We start from the raw sequence: 15,368 nt of genomic DNA on the forward strand, positions 1-15,368 counted from the left end.
GCCTTTTCCCTCCCCCCCTTCTCCTTTTGCTTTGTTTTTGTTGCCCCTCAAAGATTCAAAAAGCAGAAATAACCCAGCCCTTGGTCCAGAGGCACAGCCATGGGACTGTGATGTGCAGGGAAGAGAGGGGGAAGCTGGTTTGGAAGGTAACTCTTCAGATGACTTCAGTTCTTCTGACTTCAGTCTCTGCTCAAGATAAAACACTTGAGGAGATCATCAGAAGCAGCGTGGCCAGCAGGGTGAGGGAGCTGATTTCTGCTTCTCTTCCCAGCTCTTGTGAGACCTCACCTGGGGTATTGAGATGCTCCAATGTGTCCACAGAAGGGCAGCAAAGCTGGGGAGGGGTCTGGAGCACAGCCCTGGGAGGAGAGGCTGAGGGAGCTGGGGTTGCTTAGCCTGGAGAAGAGGAGGCTCAGGGGAGACCTTCTTGCTCTCTGCAACTCCCTGAAGGGAGGTTGAAGCCAGCTGGGGGTTGGTCTCTTCTCCCAGGCACCCAGCACCAGAACAAGAGGACACAGTCTCAAGCTGCACCAGGGGAGGTTTAGGCTGGATGTGAGGAGAAAGTTCTTCACTGAGAGAGTTGTTGGCCACTGGAATGTGCTGCCCAGGGAGGTGGTGGAGTCCCCATCCCTGGAGGTGTTCAAGAGGGGACTGGACGTGGCACTTGGAGCCATGGTCTAGTTGTGAGGTCTGTGGTGACAGGTTGGACTCAATGATCTTTGAGGTCTCTTCCTACCTTGGTGATTCTGTGCAGTCAGAAAGTGGGAGCAGTCAGTTGGCCTCCAGCAGTGCCCTAGGTGTGTGTGAGGAAGCTCTTTGACTCCTGTGAGCTTTCCTTCTTGCCTGCCCTCTTCCCCCCCATCACTCTGGTTTACCTTCAGCATTGCTCAGCATAGAATCTATTAGTCCCTGAACAGCTCTAGCAGCTTCTTTCCTTAAGTCTCTTCAGTCTTCTGCAATGATTTCGTGGCTGCTTTACTCTTGAACTGCCTGCCACAGCATGTCTGGCTAATGAATCTGCAATGCCAACTGCATTTGCAGCCCACTTCAAACTCATTCCTACTGCAGCGTTGCCGTGGTCTCTGGCATGGGGAATTCAGCACTTGTTGAACCACTTTCAGTCCTTTTGTTCTTCCTAATCCCTTTCCAGCCCTGGCAAACTCGATTAGAAACTGAGATTCTGTTGGAAGTGAGCTGCTGGTTTACATACTGCAAAGCTGAAAACCTAAAACTCTTCGTCTCAGATGTTACTTTTTGTTGGTTTTGCCCCCATTTGTCTGCTGGCAGCTCAGTGAAGCATTGCCTAAAGCCCTGGCAGATAACTTCCCCAGTTGCTTCAGCACTGAATTGCTTTATTTAGCTTCTTACACTGGTGATGTGCTGCAGGATTGCCAAGTGTTCATGCAAAACATTTTGTTTACTCATTTGTCAATAGCATCTAAACTCTTTGGAATCAGCTAGGAATCAGATGGGGGCTTCTCTCTTCCAAAGCAATTCACCTCTAACAAGAATCATAGAGTGGCTTAGGTTGGAAGTGTCTTCAGATCATCTACTCCAACTTCCCCACACTGGGCAGGGGTGCCTCTCAACTAGACTCAGCTGCTTGAGGCCTTACCTAGCCTGGCCTTGAACATCCCCAGGGAGGGGGCATCCAGAACCTCCCTGGGCAGCCTGTTCCAGTCTCACCACCCTTGTAATGCAGAGCTTCTTCCTCAGATCCAGTCTAAACCTGCTCTTCCTCAGCTTCAAACCATTCCCTCTCATCCTGTCTCTAAGCACCCTTAGGAGAAGTCCCTCTCCAGCCTTCCAGTGGGATCCCTTCAGGTACTGGAAGGCAGCTCTAAGGTTGCCCTGGAGTCTCCAGGCCGAACACCCCCAGCTCCCTCAGCCTGTACTCACAGCAGAGCTGCTCCAGCCCTTGGATCATCTTTGTGGCCTCCTCTGGACTCACTCCAACAGTTCTGTGTCCTTCTTACACTGGGGACACCAGAACTCCACACAGTATTGGAGGTGAGGTCTCAGCAGAGCAGAGTCCAGGGGCAGAATCCCCTCTCCTGCCCTGCTGGCCACACTCCTCTGGCTGCAGCCCAGCACACAGCTGCCTGCTGGGCTGCAGGAGGGCACTGCCAGCTCATGTTGAGCTTCTCATTATCCAACACCCCCAAGTCTTTTTCTTCAGGGCTCCTGTCAGCCCACTTTGCACCCAGCCTGGATTTGTGCCTGGGTTTGTCCCGACCCAGCTGCAGGACCTTGTACTTTGACTTGTTGACCCTCATGCAGTTGGCCACTGGCCTGCCAAGGCCCTTCTAGATGGCATCCCTTCCCTCAAACATAAAGCATGAGTTGCTTTGTTATACTGTACTGCTAATACATTTTCTGGCTTTGAGAGAACTTAGTTAGGGGGGAAAAAAAGTGTTTCATAGCATCAGATTGAGTAGGCCTGGAACCAGAAATGAGGGCTCTGCATCAGCTTGACACTGAGCACCGGCTGAGAAAGGGGACTTGGTGAGCTCAAGTAGAGCTGGTCCAGCTCAGTTGCTTGTCTCCCTGGGCAAAGCCTGCCCCTCTGCACAGCACCTCTGAAGGAAGGATTTGCACTGGGAAACGAGATGCCCTGTTAGACATCGAGACACTTGAACGTGTCCAGAGAAGGGCAACAAGGCTGGGGAGAGGCCTTGAGCACAAGCCCTATGAGGAGAGGCTGAGGGAGCTGGGATTGTTTAGCCTGGAGAAGAGAAGGATCAGAGGCGACCTCATTGCCCTCTACAACTACCTGAAAGGTGGTTGTAGACAGGAGGGGGTTGGTCTCTTCTCCCAGGCAACCAGCACCAGAACAAGGGGACACAGTCTCAAGTTGTGTCAGGGGAGGTTTAGACTCGAGGTGAGGAAAAAGTTCTTCACTGAGCGAGTCATTCGTCATTGGAATGTGCTGCCCAGGGAGGTGGTGGAGTCGCCGTCCCTGGAGGTGTTCAAGGGGAGATTGGACGTGGCGCTTGGTGCCATGGTCTAGTTGTGAGGTCTGTTGGAACAGGTTGGACTTGATGATCCTTGGGGTCTCTTCCAACCTTAGTTACTGTGATACTGTGATACTGTGTGATACATCACTTGGGAGATCTGGATCCACTTGAAGCCCTGGGGGTGTCTCTTTGGAGTTCTGTCAAAAGAGAAGCTCCTCCTTGTAGCTGGTGGAAAGAGAGAGCTGCAGAGCTGAGGAACAGGGTGCAAGCTGCAGTTCGTGACACTGCTTTGTATACCAGCTTAGAAGTACCCAGATTTGGTGTTGGCTGATCTGCAGCTGAGGTGCACAAATGCATTTGAAGACTGTTCACAGATTCACAGATCACATTGGGTTGGAAGGGACTCTCAAAAGTCATCTTGGCCAACCTCCCTGCACCCAGCAGGGACATGGCCAAATAAATATTCTATAAATATATTAATAGCAAGAGGAAGGGCAGGGACAACCTCCACTCCTTGGTTGACATGGAAGGAAATGTTGTAACACAGGATGAGGAAAAGGCAGAGGTACTTAACACCTTCTTTACCTCAGTTTTTACTAGCTGGAAAGAACGTCTACCAGACAGCTGGCCTGCAGAACTGGCAGAGGGAGCCAGGGAGCTGCATGGTTTCCCTGTGTTCCATGAGCAAGTGATAGGAGCTCTCCTCAGCAGCTTGGACCCCCACAAGTCCATGGGACCAGATGGGATCCATCCTAGGGTGCTGAGAGAGCTGGCAGATGAGCTGGCCAAGCCACTCTCCATTATTTTTCATCAGTCCTGGCTCACTGGAGAGATCCCAGCTGACTGGAAGCTGGCCAACGTGGTACCCATCCACAAGAAGGGCCGGTTGGATGAGCCAGGGAATTACAGGCCTGTCAGCCTGACCTCAGTGCCAGGAAAGATTATGGAGCAGGTCATCCTGAGTGCAATCACGCAACACTTAGAGGATGGCCAAGGGATCAGGCCCAGCCAGCATGGGTTTAGGAAGGGCAGGTCCTGCCTGACCAACCTGATCTCCTTCTATGATCAGGTGACTGCCTGGTGGATGTGGGGCAGGCTGTGGATGTAGTCTACCTGGACCTCAGCAAGGCCTTTGACACCGTTCCCCATAGCAAACTCCTGGCCAAGCTGTCAGCCCATGGCTTGGATGGGAGCACACTGAGATGGGTTAGGAACTGGCTGGAGGGCCGAGCCCAGAGAGTGGTAGTGAATGGTGCCACATCCAGCTGGCAGCCAGTCACCAGTGGTGTGCCCCAGGGATCAGTACTGGGCCCCTTGCTCTTTAACATCTTTATTGATGATCTGGACGAGGGCATCGAGTCCATCATCAGTAAATTTGCTGATGACACCAAGCTGGGGGCAGGAGTTGATCTGCTGGAGGGTAGAGAGGCTCTGCAGAGGGACCTCGACAGGCTGGGCAGATGGGCAGAGTCCAACGGCATGAGATTTAACACATCCAAGTGCCAGGTTCTGCACATTGGCCACAGCAACCCCATGCAGAGCTACAGGCTGGGGTCAGAGTGGCTGGAGAGCAGTCAGGCTGAGAGGGACCTGGGGGTGCTGGTCGACGGTAGACTGAACATGAGCCTGCAGTGTGCCCAGGCAGCTAAGAGGGCCAATGGCATCCTGGCCTGCATCAGGAACAGTGTGGCCAGCAGGAGCAGGGAGGTCATTCTGCCCCTGTACACTGCACTGGTTAGGCCGCACCTTGAGTACTGTGTCCAGTTCTGGGCCCCTCAGTTTAGGAAGGAGGTTGACTTGCTGGAACGAGTCCAGAGAAGAGCAACAAAGTTGGTGAGGGGTTTGGAACATAAGCCCTACGAGGAGAGGCTGAGGGAGCTGGGGTTGCTTAGCCTGGAGAAGAGGAGACTCAGGGGTGACCTTATTACTCTCTACAGCTACCTGAAGGGAGGTTGTAGACAGACGGATGTTGGTCTCTTCTCCCAGGCAAGCAGTACCAGAACAAGAGGACACAGTCTCAGGCTGCGCCAGGGGAGGTTCAGGCTGGATATTAGAAAAAAGTTCTATACAGAGAGAGTGATTGCCCATTGGAATGGGCTGCCTGGGGAGGTGGTGGAGTCACCATCACTGGAGGTTTTTAGGAGAAGACTTGACGGGGTACTTGGTGCTGTGGGTTAGTTGCTTGGGCGGAGTTGGATTGGTTGATGGGTTGGACGCGATGATCTTGAAGGTCTCTTCCAACCTGGTTTATTCTATGTATTCTATGTATTCTATGTATGTAAATCAGACTGCCCAAGGGCACATCAAGGCTGATCTTGAATGCCTTCAGGGACAGGGCCTCAAGCACAGCCTTGGGCAACCTGTTCCAGTGTTTCACCACTCTCATGGTGCAGAACTTCCTCCTGATGTCCAACTTAACTCTGCCCTGCTCCAGTTTCAGACCATTGCCCCTGATCCTATCCCCACAGCCCCTTCTGAGCAGTCCCTCCCCAGCCTGCCTGTAGGTCTCCTTCAGCTACTGAAATGCAGCTCTAAGGTCTCTCTCTCTGAGGTGCACCAGGGGCATTGTAAGTAGGCTGAGAAGAGTTTCTCTTGAAGAGGGTGAGCACAGCAGAGGTTATGAACCTTGGAAAATTACCACTTTTTTCAGCCTGCACATCCAGGATCTGTTGCAATCCATGCCAAAACCTTGAGGAGCTTCCCCTCTCCTCAAGGGGTGATTGTTTTGATTCAGTGCCAGCAGGAGGGGTTTAAAAATACTCCACTGAACACTCCTTGAGTTTTGCCTTTGAGTTCTTTAGCCTGGGGTCCTTGATTTCTGCTGCCACTTGAGGATTTTGTTGTGAAATGGGTACTTCTGAAGGCACAAGTGCCACCCTCCCCACCAAGAGAGCTGTGAAACACTGGGGAGCGCTGGGACAGAGAGGAAAAGAACAAAAGCAATTCTGTCTTGGTTGGTTTGTGGCACTGCCAGCCACAGAGGGCAACTTTTGAGCTGGTTTTCATGATTGTCACTTGGTTTTGTTGTCAAAGTTGGTCAGCTTTTTGACCTCTTGTGGACTTCCAGAGGACTTCCAGTACCTGGAAGGGGTCTACAAGAAAGGCAGGAAGGGAGTTTTCACCAGGGCTTGTTGTGATAGGGCAAGGGGGGGGTGGGCTGAAGCTTGAGGAGAGCAGATTTAAGTCAGTCACAGAAGATCATCCAGTCCAAACCCCCCTGCCATGGCCAGAGACACCTCCCACCAGCCCAGGTTGCTCAAGGTCTCATCCCATCTGGCCTTGAACACCTCCAGGGAGGGGGCAGCCACAACCCCCCTGCGCAACCTGTTCCATTGTCTCACCACCCTGACTTCATCCTTGCAGCCCCAGCTCATTTCACCCAGATGAGAGGTGCTAGAAATTGCTGTGGAAGCTGTAAGTGGAAATTCACATCTCAGAATGCAAACATGAATCTGGGAGCTGGAATTTCCAGGGCAGAGGTGTGCAGAAATGCAGAGTTAAATGAAGCCACTGAACTGCTGCTGCTCTTTGCTTTACTGCTAGGGAAGAGGCATCTTAGGCTGGCTGGGAGTTTCTGCTTGATTTTAATTGAAGATAACATTTACCTTTTCCACTGGTAATTGACTGGAAGAGGAATTGTGACTGAAAGAAGAACCAAACCCCGTGGTTAGTGTTTCCCCATCCACTTCTTGAGGCCTAATGAGCAGTTTCATGGCCTCTGCTGATTGAATGGAAACTCACTGACCAGCATTAATTCCCTGTTGGTTTATTGGCACTAAAATCCCTCTCTTCATTTTTTTCTGCCAGTGGTGTCATAAAACCTGATTTGCTGACTGCATGAGACCAAGTGCTTAAAAACCTCTCTAGTTACCAAGCAGCTGGCTCTGTTTGTCAGGTAGTTTGGCTTCATCCCCTACTGGAGGTTAAACCTTTGCTTTTTCCCCACTGAACCTGGAAGATGGATTAACCTCTTGTACAAGAACTTTGAACTAGCCAGGAACTGTTTAGGGGACAAGAGGAGTGTGGTGAGTCCTGACTACTATCAGTCTTCTAGAACTTCAGTTCTCATTTTAGAGCTTTATTTTTCACCCTGGAACTTTATCTTTTGATCCTAGAACTTTATCTTTTGATTCTAGAACTTTATTTTTTCACTTGCAGAGCCTCCTTGTTTCTTACCAGATAAACTTCTTGTCCATCCTTTGCCCACTTAGAAGCCCTGGAAGAAGTTGTGAAGGAAAAGTAGGTTTGCTGTAGACAGCAGGCTGCTCGAAACCTTCTGAAATAGTAATTAATAGTCACAAATAGTTGCAATAATTAGGAATCAGTTCATGTTTATAACTACATTTGCATCATCATTGATGTTTATAAGTCTGTGAAGGGTGAGTATCAGGAGGACAGAGCCAGGCTCTGCTCAGTGATGTCCAATGATAGGCCAGGGGGCAAGGCGTGCAAGCTGGAGAAGCAGAGGTTCCATGTGAACAGAAGGAAAAACTTCTTCACAGTGAGGGTGGCAGAGCCCTGGAGCAGGCTGCCCAGAGAGGTTGTGGAGTCTCCTTCTCTGCAGACATTCCAAACCCACCTGGCTGTGTTCCTGTGTGACCTGCCCTGGGTGATCCTGCTCTGGCAGGGGGTTTGGACTGGATGATCTTTCAAGAACCCTTCCATCCCCTAACATTCTGTGACTCTGTAATGGGGGGAAATAATAGAATCTAATAGAGTCATCTGATAGAATGAACTTGGAGATTGGGAAGGGTAATCTTCCCAATCCCAAAGGAAGTTCTTTACTGTAGGAGTGGTGGGACACTGGGACAGCCCACCCAGGGAAATCGTGGATGCCTCATGCTTGGCAGTGTGACCTACAGGTTGGACTTGATGATCTTTGAGGTCTCTTCCAGCCTTGGTTATTCTGTGCTCCTGCTCTGGTAGGGGTGTTGGACTGGATGATCTCCAGAGGTGCCTTCCAACCCCTACCACTCTGTGATCATCACAACAAGCTGTTCTTTGTCTGCCACTCCAGCTGTACCCATAACCAAAGCACGGAGGTGAGAAGCACAGCATGCCAAGCTCTGATTGCAGGCAAGTGTGGCAGCTTTGGGCTACCCTTTGTTTGTGTAGGATGTTGAACTAATTACAAAACCCAGCACCACCAAAGATGGGGCTTGCAAAACTGCCACTGTTCTGTGGAGCAGTTTGGCCCAGGGGCCAGGAATTGTTAAAGCTAACAGACATGTAAACCAAAAGCTGCATTTGAAGAGTGGCTGTTCCCAGTTACCTGGAGACAGAGCTTGTTTTGCTTCTGCTGTGGCAACAAGAGCATGGGAAGTACAGTGCCCCAATAGCCTGGAGTTCTGCCACAAAACAGAGGAGGAGCTACAAGCCCACAGTGAGGGTGCTGTCCTCCTGGCTGCTTGCAGCTTTCCCTGTCTTGAAATGATGTTGACTCTTTCCCCACGGCTCTGGCCCCCACACAAAAGCAGAGTGGCTTTCATAGATGCATAGAATGGTGTGGGTTGGAAGGGACCTTCAAAGATATCCAGTTCCAACTCCCCTGCCATGGGCAGGGACACCTTCCACTAGCCCAGGTTACTCAAGGCCTCAGTTGCCAGGTTCTCACTCCCTTGTGACTCTGCTTCCAGACTGGTGGATCCCTACAAGTAAGAGGCTCCCTTACTAACCCATCTCTTACCTCATTCCAAAGAGCAGCATCTGATACTATCCCCAGCTTCAAATCATACCAGGATAAGCCTCTGAACCTGGCTCTCCTAAAAGGAAGATGTTTGCTTGGCTTGAGATACTCCCTTCCCTCTCTGCTCATAGGCTCATAGATTCATAGAATGGTTTGGCTTTGGAAGGGCCCTTCAAGATCATCTAGTTCCAGCCCCCTGCCATGGGCAGCGATGCCTTCCCCTAGCCCAGGCTGCTCAAGGCCTCTGTTGTCAGGTTCTCACTCTCTTGTGACTAGTGGCCCTCTACAAGTAAGGGGCTGCTTCCTCAACCCATCACACCCCACTTTCTACCCCAGTCTTTCTACTTTGCCCCTGAGTGTGTTTCTTCTGCTTGATGCTGAGAGCAGCAGTGGTGTGGCATTGCTTGGCTGCAAAGGCTTCGCTGTGGGCGTTGCATGGGGCGCAGGAGATCGGTCGCCTGCCTGACGGTACCCACAGCTCCCTGCAGTACCTTCCCACTGCTCATTCTCAAGTGGAAAGAAGAAAACACACCAGCTTCCTGTTTTTCTGGTCCTGAGATGCTTTCTCTCTGAGCTCTCAGCATTTCTAAAATAGCCTGTCAAAGGAAAAAAATGAGTCCAGTGAAGGGACTGGAAAGTGACTTCTACTTAACCTTTGGCTGTGTAAACAGTTGCTGGAGTCCAGAATAGATGAAAAGAGTCTATTTTTAGGCCCTAATTTGGAGAATTGCTATTTCCCCATTTGCTTTGTCATGGCTGGTAGTAGCTGCTAAATTGTGAAAGCCTGTAGCTGTGTTACAAATGCTTGGAGGGTTGCTGAGTGTTCTGCCATAATGCATTAGGAAGCTTTGGGCACTGTACATTTCAATTTGTAATCAGGGAGTGTAACTGATAGCACAGACACTGAAATATCTCAAGTCTAGACTACTGCCTTAAGAACCAAGGGCTGTTGGCTGTTTGCTGGGATAAGCTGGAAAATAACTGATAAGGACAGTTGAAGTGCAGCAGGCTTCAAAAAGCCACAGATTGTCTGAGGCAGGCTGAGTTGGGAGGCTTCAGCCAGTGCTTGCCTGCCCTGGTGTGATGAAGAGAGAGCTGGGGCTTGAGATGTCTGATCTGTCCTAGGCTGGGCTGTCCAGCAGCTGCTTGGGGACAGGCTGTCTGTCTGGAGGACATCATTGCACCTGACTCAAGGGCCAGTGGCTCTGAGCAGGCTTGAGTGCTTTCTGAAGGAGGTTGCATGCAGCCCCTTGGGTGGGGAAGATGAGTTTCTGCAGGAAGAAATGGAGAGGTAGAAAAGGAGACCTGCAAGAAAGAAGGGGAGGAGTTTTGACAAGGGCTTGTAGTGAGAGGATGAGAGGGACTGGGTTAAAGCTTGAGGAGGGCAGATTGAGACTGGGGACTAGGAAGAAATCCTTTCCAGTGAGGGTGGGGAGACTCTGGCACAGGCTGCCCAGGGAGGCTGTGGATGCTCCCTCCCTGGAGGTGTTCAAGGCCAGGCTGGATGAGGCCTTGAGCAACCTGGGCTTGTGGAAGATGTCCCTGCCCTGTGGCAGGGAGCTTGGAACTAGATGAGGTCCCTGGAGGTGTTTAAGGGAAGACTGGATGTGGCACTTAGTGCCATGGTCTGGTTGATGTGGTGGTGTTAGGTGATAGGCTGGACTTGCTGATCTCAGAGGTCTATTCTGGCCTCAATAATTCTGTGACTCTGTGATTTTAAGGTCCCTTGCAGCCCAAACCCTTCTATGATCCGATGAAAAGTAAAGTTTCCCATTTCAGAAACTGCTGACATTAGTACCTTGGCAGTGACAAAGGTAATGGCTGGAAAGTCCAGTGGAACAAATGGTCTCTTCTGTAGCTCTTTTGTGTAGTTGGATAACAACAATAACTTGCTGAAGATTGTAATAAGCAGAGGAAATGATCATGGAATCACAGAATGGCTCAGGTTAGAAGGGATCTCAGAGATCATCTACTCCAACCCCCTGCCATGGGCAGGGATTTCTCTCAACTGGACTTGGTTGCCCAAGGCCTCATCCAGTCTGGCCTTAAACAGCTCCAGGGCGGAGGCATCCATGGCCACTCTGGGCAACCTATTCCAGAGTCTCACCACCCTCCTACTGAGGAACTTCTTCCAGTCTAGCCCTGCTCTGCCTCAGCTTCAAACCATTCCCCCCTGTCCTGTCTCCAGACACCCTGAGGAAAAGTACTTCTCCAGCCTCCCTGTAGGATCCCTTCAGCTATTGGAAAGCAGTTCTAAGGTCACACCAGAGTCTTCTTTCCTCCAGGCTGAACACCCCCAGCTCCCTCAGCCTGTGCTCACAGCAGAGCTGCTCCATCCCCTGGATCCTCTTTGTGGCCTCCTCTGGACTGCCTCCAACAGCTCTGTGCCCTTCTTACGCTGCAGCATTCGAGGTGGGGTCTCCCAAGAGCAGAGTAAAGGGGATGTAGCTGACACTATTATGACCCTTTTAGTACCCCAATGCCCCTTTACCAAGTCACTGTGCTTATGGTTGTTTCTCTTGGTGGTGCTGGGGAGGTGGGGCAGTTTGCTGGTGCCTGCTCTCAGGATGTCTTCTCGGCCAAGGGGAGGAAGGAGGAATCTTGCCTCAAACAGGGCCCCTGGCCTTGCAAGGCTGCGTGGTTGCTTTCGGTTTCTCTCCCTCAGACAGTGCCAACTCTCTCTTTCAGAGCCATGGTGTCATGGAAAGGGATATACTTTGCACTTGCACTGTTCCTGGGGAGTTTCTTTGGAAGTATCTTCATGCTGGGGCCCTTTCTCCCCTTGATGCTTGTCTCCCCGGCATGGTACCGCAGGATCACCGACTGCATCGTGGCCACCTGGCTCACCCTCCCAGTGGTAAGTTGCAGTTTGAGCCAGTTCTGGCTGGAATCCCATCATTTAGCTGGACTTAAGTGCTTCTGATTTGATTGTGTATTTTTAATGTTGTTTTGTTAATGCTTTTGTCAAAACAGGCCTTAACCTTCTTAGTATCTGTGGAGACAATCATCCCAGAATCATCCCAGAATGCCAGGTTGGAAGGGCTCCCCAAGGATCATCTGCTCCAACCTTTCTAAGGGACAGTGTGGCTGAAATGAGCTGGCCCAGCACCCTGGCAGGCTGAGTCTTAAAGCTGTCCAAAGCAGGGGAATCCACTGCTTCCCTTGGGAGATGATTCCAATGCCTGACTCTTCCCATGGGGAAACATTTTCTTCTGGAGTGCAAAGGGAATCTCCCCAATAGTAACTTGTCCCCATCACCCCTTGTCTAGTCCATGGGACTCCTGGTGAAAAGAGACTCTGGAGGTGCTGGAAGGTGTCCAGAGCAGGGCCACGAGGAGGAGCAGAGGGCTGGAGCTGCTCTGCTGTGAGCACAGACTGAGGGAGTTGGGGTTGTGCAGGCTGGAGAGGAGAAGGCTCCCAGGAGACCTAACTGTGGCCTTCCAGGATCTGCAGGAGGCTCCAAGAAAGCTGGGGAGGGACTTTAGAGGGTGTCAGGGGGTGATAGGACTGGGGGGGATGGAGCAAAGCTAGAAATGGGGAGATTCAGATTGGCTGTGAGGAAGAAGTTGTTCCCCATGAGGGTGGTGAGAGCCTGGCCCAGGTTGCCCAGGGAGGTGGTGGAAGCCTCCTGCCTGGAGGTGTTTGCAGCCAGGCTGGAGGTGGCTGTGAGCAACCTGCTGTAGTGTGAGGTGTCCCTGCCCATGGCAGGGGGGTTGGGAGTGGATGATCCTTGGGGTCCCTTCCAACCTTGACAATTCTATGGCTCCATCCTCCTGCTGACCACCCTGTATGTACTGCTCCATGGTGATGAGGTAGGTTTTAGCTCAGTGTTGCAGCATGTTGACCCTTCTCTAGTCCCTCTGTTCTTCCACAGTGAATTTCATGTAAGCTCCTGACACATCTTAATTGCACTCTTAAAAAGGCCTTTTCCTGCCATCCCCATCCAGTGTCAGTGCTGAGCAGGACAGAGTAGGTGAAGCACTAGGGAGCAGGAGGATCTTTCTGGATGACAAACTTTCTCAGTGAGTGCTCTTCCAAACTCCTCCTTTGGACTGTGTTCCAGTTATCTAATTAGGAGAATTATTAACTCTGTGGTGCAGTGTTGCTGACCTTCACTCTTCTCTTACTTAATCCCCTTAGAATTTAGTCCTTGTAGTTGAATTAGAGATAAATGGTTGCAGGTGAAGAGCTTCCCCTAGAAATGAAGTCTTCCTCACTTAAATGCATCAGCTTTATAGCTCCAGGAGTCTGAAAATCAATAGCAAAGCTCTTCCCTGAATTGTTCCTGAGGAAAGGCAGGATGAATGGGCTCTGTCTCTTCATCTGTTCTCTGAAACCCAAGGGACTTCATTCCTTTAGGCCTTTAAAGATAGGTTTACCTCTTTTTTTCCTCCTACACTGGTGTGCAGAAATGTGTACAGTGTGGCAGCAAGGATGAATTCTCTTTGTGACATACCAGATAGTTGCTGCTTTCTCTGCTTCTCTCTGTTGTGTTCTAAAGGGATGTCCTGGTGAGGGATGCCCTGGCAGGGCCACATCTGGAATATTGTGTCCAGTTCTGGGCCCCTCAGTTCAAGAAGGACCTCAGGGAACTGCTTGAGAGAGTCCAGCACAGAGCCACAGAGATGCTGAAGGGATTGGAATATCACCCTGCTGAGGACAGGCTGAGGGAGCTGGGGCTCTATAGCTTGGAGCAGAGGAGCCTGAGGGGAGACCTCATTCATGTTGGTAAAGATGTGCAGGGCAGCACCAGGAGGATGGAGCCAGGCTCTGCTCAGTGATGTCCAGTGACAGGACAAGGGGCAATGGGTGCAAGCTGGAGCAGAGGAGGCTCCACAGGAACAGAAAGGAGCCTGGAGCAGGCTGCCCAGAGAGGTTGTGGAGTCTCCTTCTCTGGAGATATTCCAACCCCACCTGGATGTGTTCCTGTGTGACCTGCCCTGGGTGATCCTGCTCTGGCAGGGGGGTTGGACTGGATGAGCTTTTGAGGTCCCTTCCACCTGTGATTCTCTGAGTTGTTTCAGGGTCTAAAACTTTTCTTCTGGTGATCATTACTAAATGTGATGAAGTTCAGAGGAAAGTGGTAACTCCCAGGAAAGGGCAGAGAAGGATTGCTGGTTCTTGTCATGGTAAGGTGCAGCTGGTTCCTGATAGTGTCACAGAAGGACTCTTTCTCTGTTTGTCTCCTAATGTTTCTGCAATTGCATACTCCCCAGCATCAAACATCAGGCTTCAAGGAGGAGCTGGAGCTCTTATCTAGGTCTGCATCATTAAATGGATTAGAAGGGGCCTCCAAAGGTCATCTGGTCCAACACCCCTGCAGAGGTCAGGGGCATCCTCCCCTAGATCAGGTTGTCCAGAGCCCTATAGAGCCTGACCTTGAATATCTGCAGGCATGGGGCCTCAGCTGCCTCCGTGGGCAACCTGCTCCAGTGCTCCACCACCTTCATGGTACAGAACTTGTTCCCAACATCCAATCTATATCTCCTCTCCTTTCAGCCCCCTGCCCTTTGCACATCTCTGTGCTGTGTTCAGTCATTGTGATTTCTGCCATTAGGTTCTACCTAGTTTTGCAGGTGGGAGTCAAGCACAAACATCTTGACCACCTGTATCCAAGAGGAAAGCAAGGCAACTTCTGATGCCTTCCCAGCCCTTGTAATATTGAGCAATAGATTACCTGTGCAGCCAGTCTCTCCTTAAATAGGTCATTGGCCACTGGGATGTGCTGCCCAGGGAGGTGGTGGAGTCCCCATCCCTGGGGGGTGTTCAAGAGGGGATTGGATGTGGCACTCAGTGCCATGGTTTGGTTGTCAGGAGGGATTAGGGGTTAGGTGATAGGTTGGACTTGATGATCTCTGAGGTCTTTTCCAGCCTGGTTGATTCTATGATACATCTCCTACCAGGTCCCAACCCATACTGCTCTGCCTTTATTCCTACATGACAGTATTCTGGGGGGGGGAAATAAAACAGAGGGGAAAAATACCATTTAGTGTTGGAGCTTGATTGAAAAAGAGTGCGTTTAAGAAGTGCTATTTAATTGTGGTTTCCTCTCCTTTGAAGAGCTGTCACTGTGGAAGAGCTGCCTGCTTCATCAGGAGACAGGCAGAGGTTGGTGTGCCGGGGATAACACAAGTGAAGAATCATTCCAATTCATTTTTATTGCTAATGGGCTGCTGCTGCTGCTGCTGCTGCTTTTTCCCTGCTGGGAGTGAAGTGATCCTCTCCTGTGGTGCTATTTTTAGGCCTTGCTGGAAATGGTGTTTGGTGCCAAGGTGGTTGTCACTGGTGATGGGTTTGTTCCTGGAGAGAGGAGTGTCATCATCATGAACCATCGCACCCGCATGGACTGGATGTTCCTCTGGAGCTGCCTGCTGCGATACAGCTACCTCAGGCTCGAGAAGATCTGTCTCAAAGCCAGCCTCAAAAGCATTCCAGGATTTGGTAGGTGGCTGAACCCTTGAATCTGAAAGGGAAGTGTGTTAGCTTTTCATTGATTCCTAGGATGGGTTGGGTTGGACCTTAAAGATTGTCTGGTTCTGGCCCCCCTGCCACGGGCAGGGACACCTCCTGCTCGATGCAGGTTGCTCCAGGCCTCATCCAGCCTGGCCTTAAACATCTTACCAGCCGGTCGTTCCTTTCCCCACTTTGCTGTCTGCTTCCAGTTTGGAAAGGAAATGAGTGGAAAGAAACCAAGAACACAGGCAAAATCCAGCCCCAAACCCAAC

The 15,368-nt window shown here is 51.0% G+C and overlaps 1 protein-coding gene across 1 annotated transcript in view; it reads left to right on the forward strand.

The window, feature by feature from the left end:
• Nucleotides 1–15,368, forward strand: part of LCLAT1 (lysocardiolipin acyltransferase 1) — a 123,039-nt gene that overhangs the window by 33,926 nt on the left and 73,745 nt on the right. Inside the window, exons 2-3 of the mRNA XM_054171270.1 lie at nucleotides 11,332–11,500; nucleotides 14,886–15,084. Of these exons, the coding sequence (XP_054027245.1) occupies nucleotides 11,336–11,500; nucleotides 14,886–15,084 (364 nt within the window). The 5' untranslated portion in view covers nucleotides 11,332–11,335. The remainder of the gene's footprint in view (nucleotides 1–11,331; nucleotides 11,501–14,885; nucleotides 15,085–15,368) is intronic.

Source organism: Dryobates pubescens, chromosome 2 (assembly GCF_014839835.1).
Source record: "Dryobates pubescens isolate bDryPub1 chromosome 2, bDryPub1.pri, whole genome shotgun sequence".
NCBI lineage: Eukaryota > Metazoa > Chordata > Aves > Piciformes > Picidae > Dryobates > Dryobates pubescens.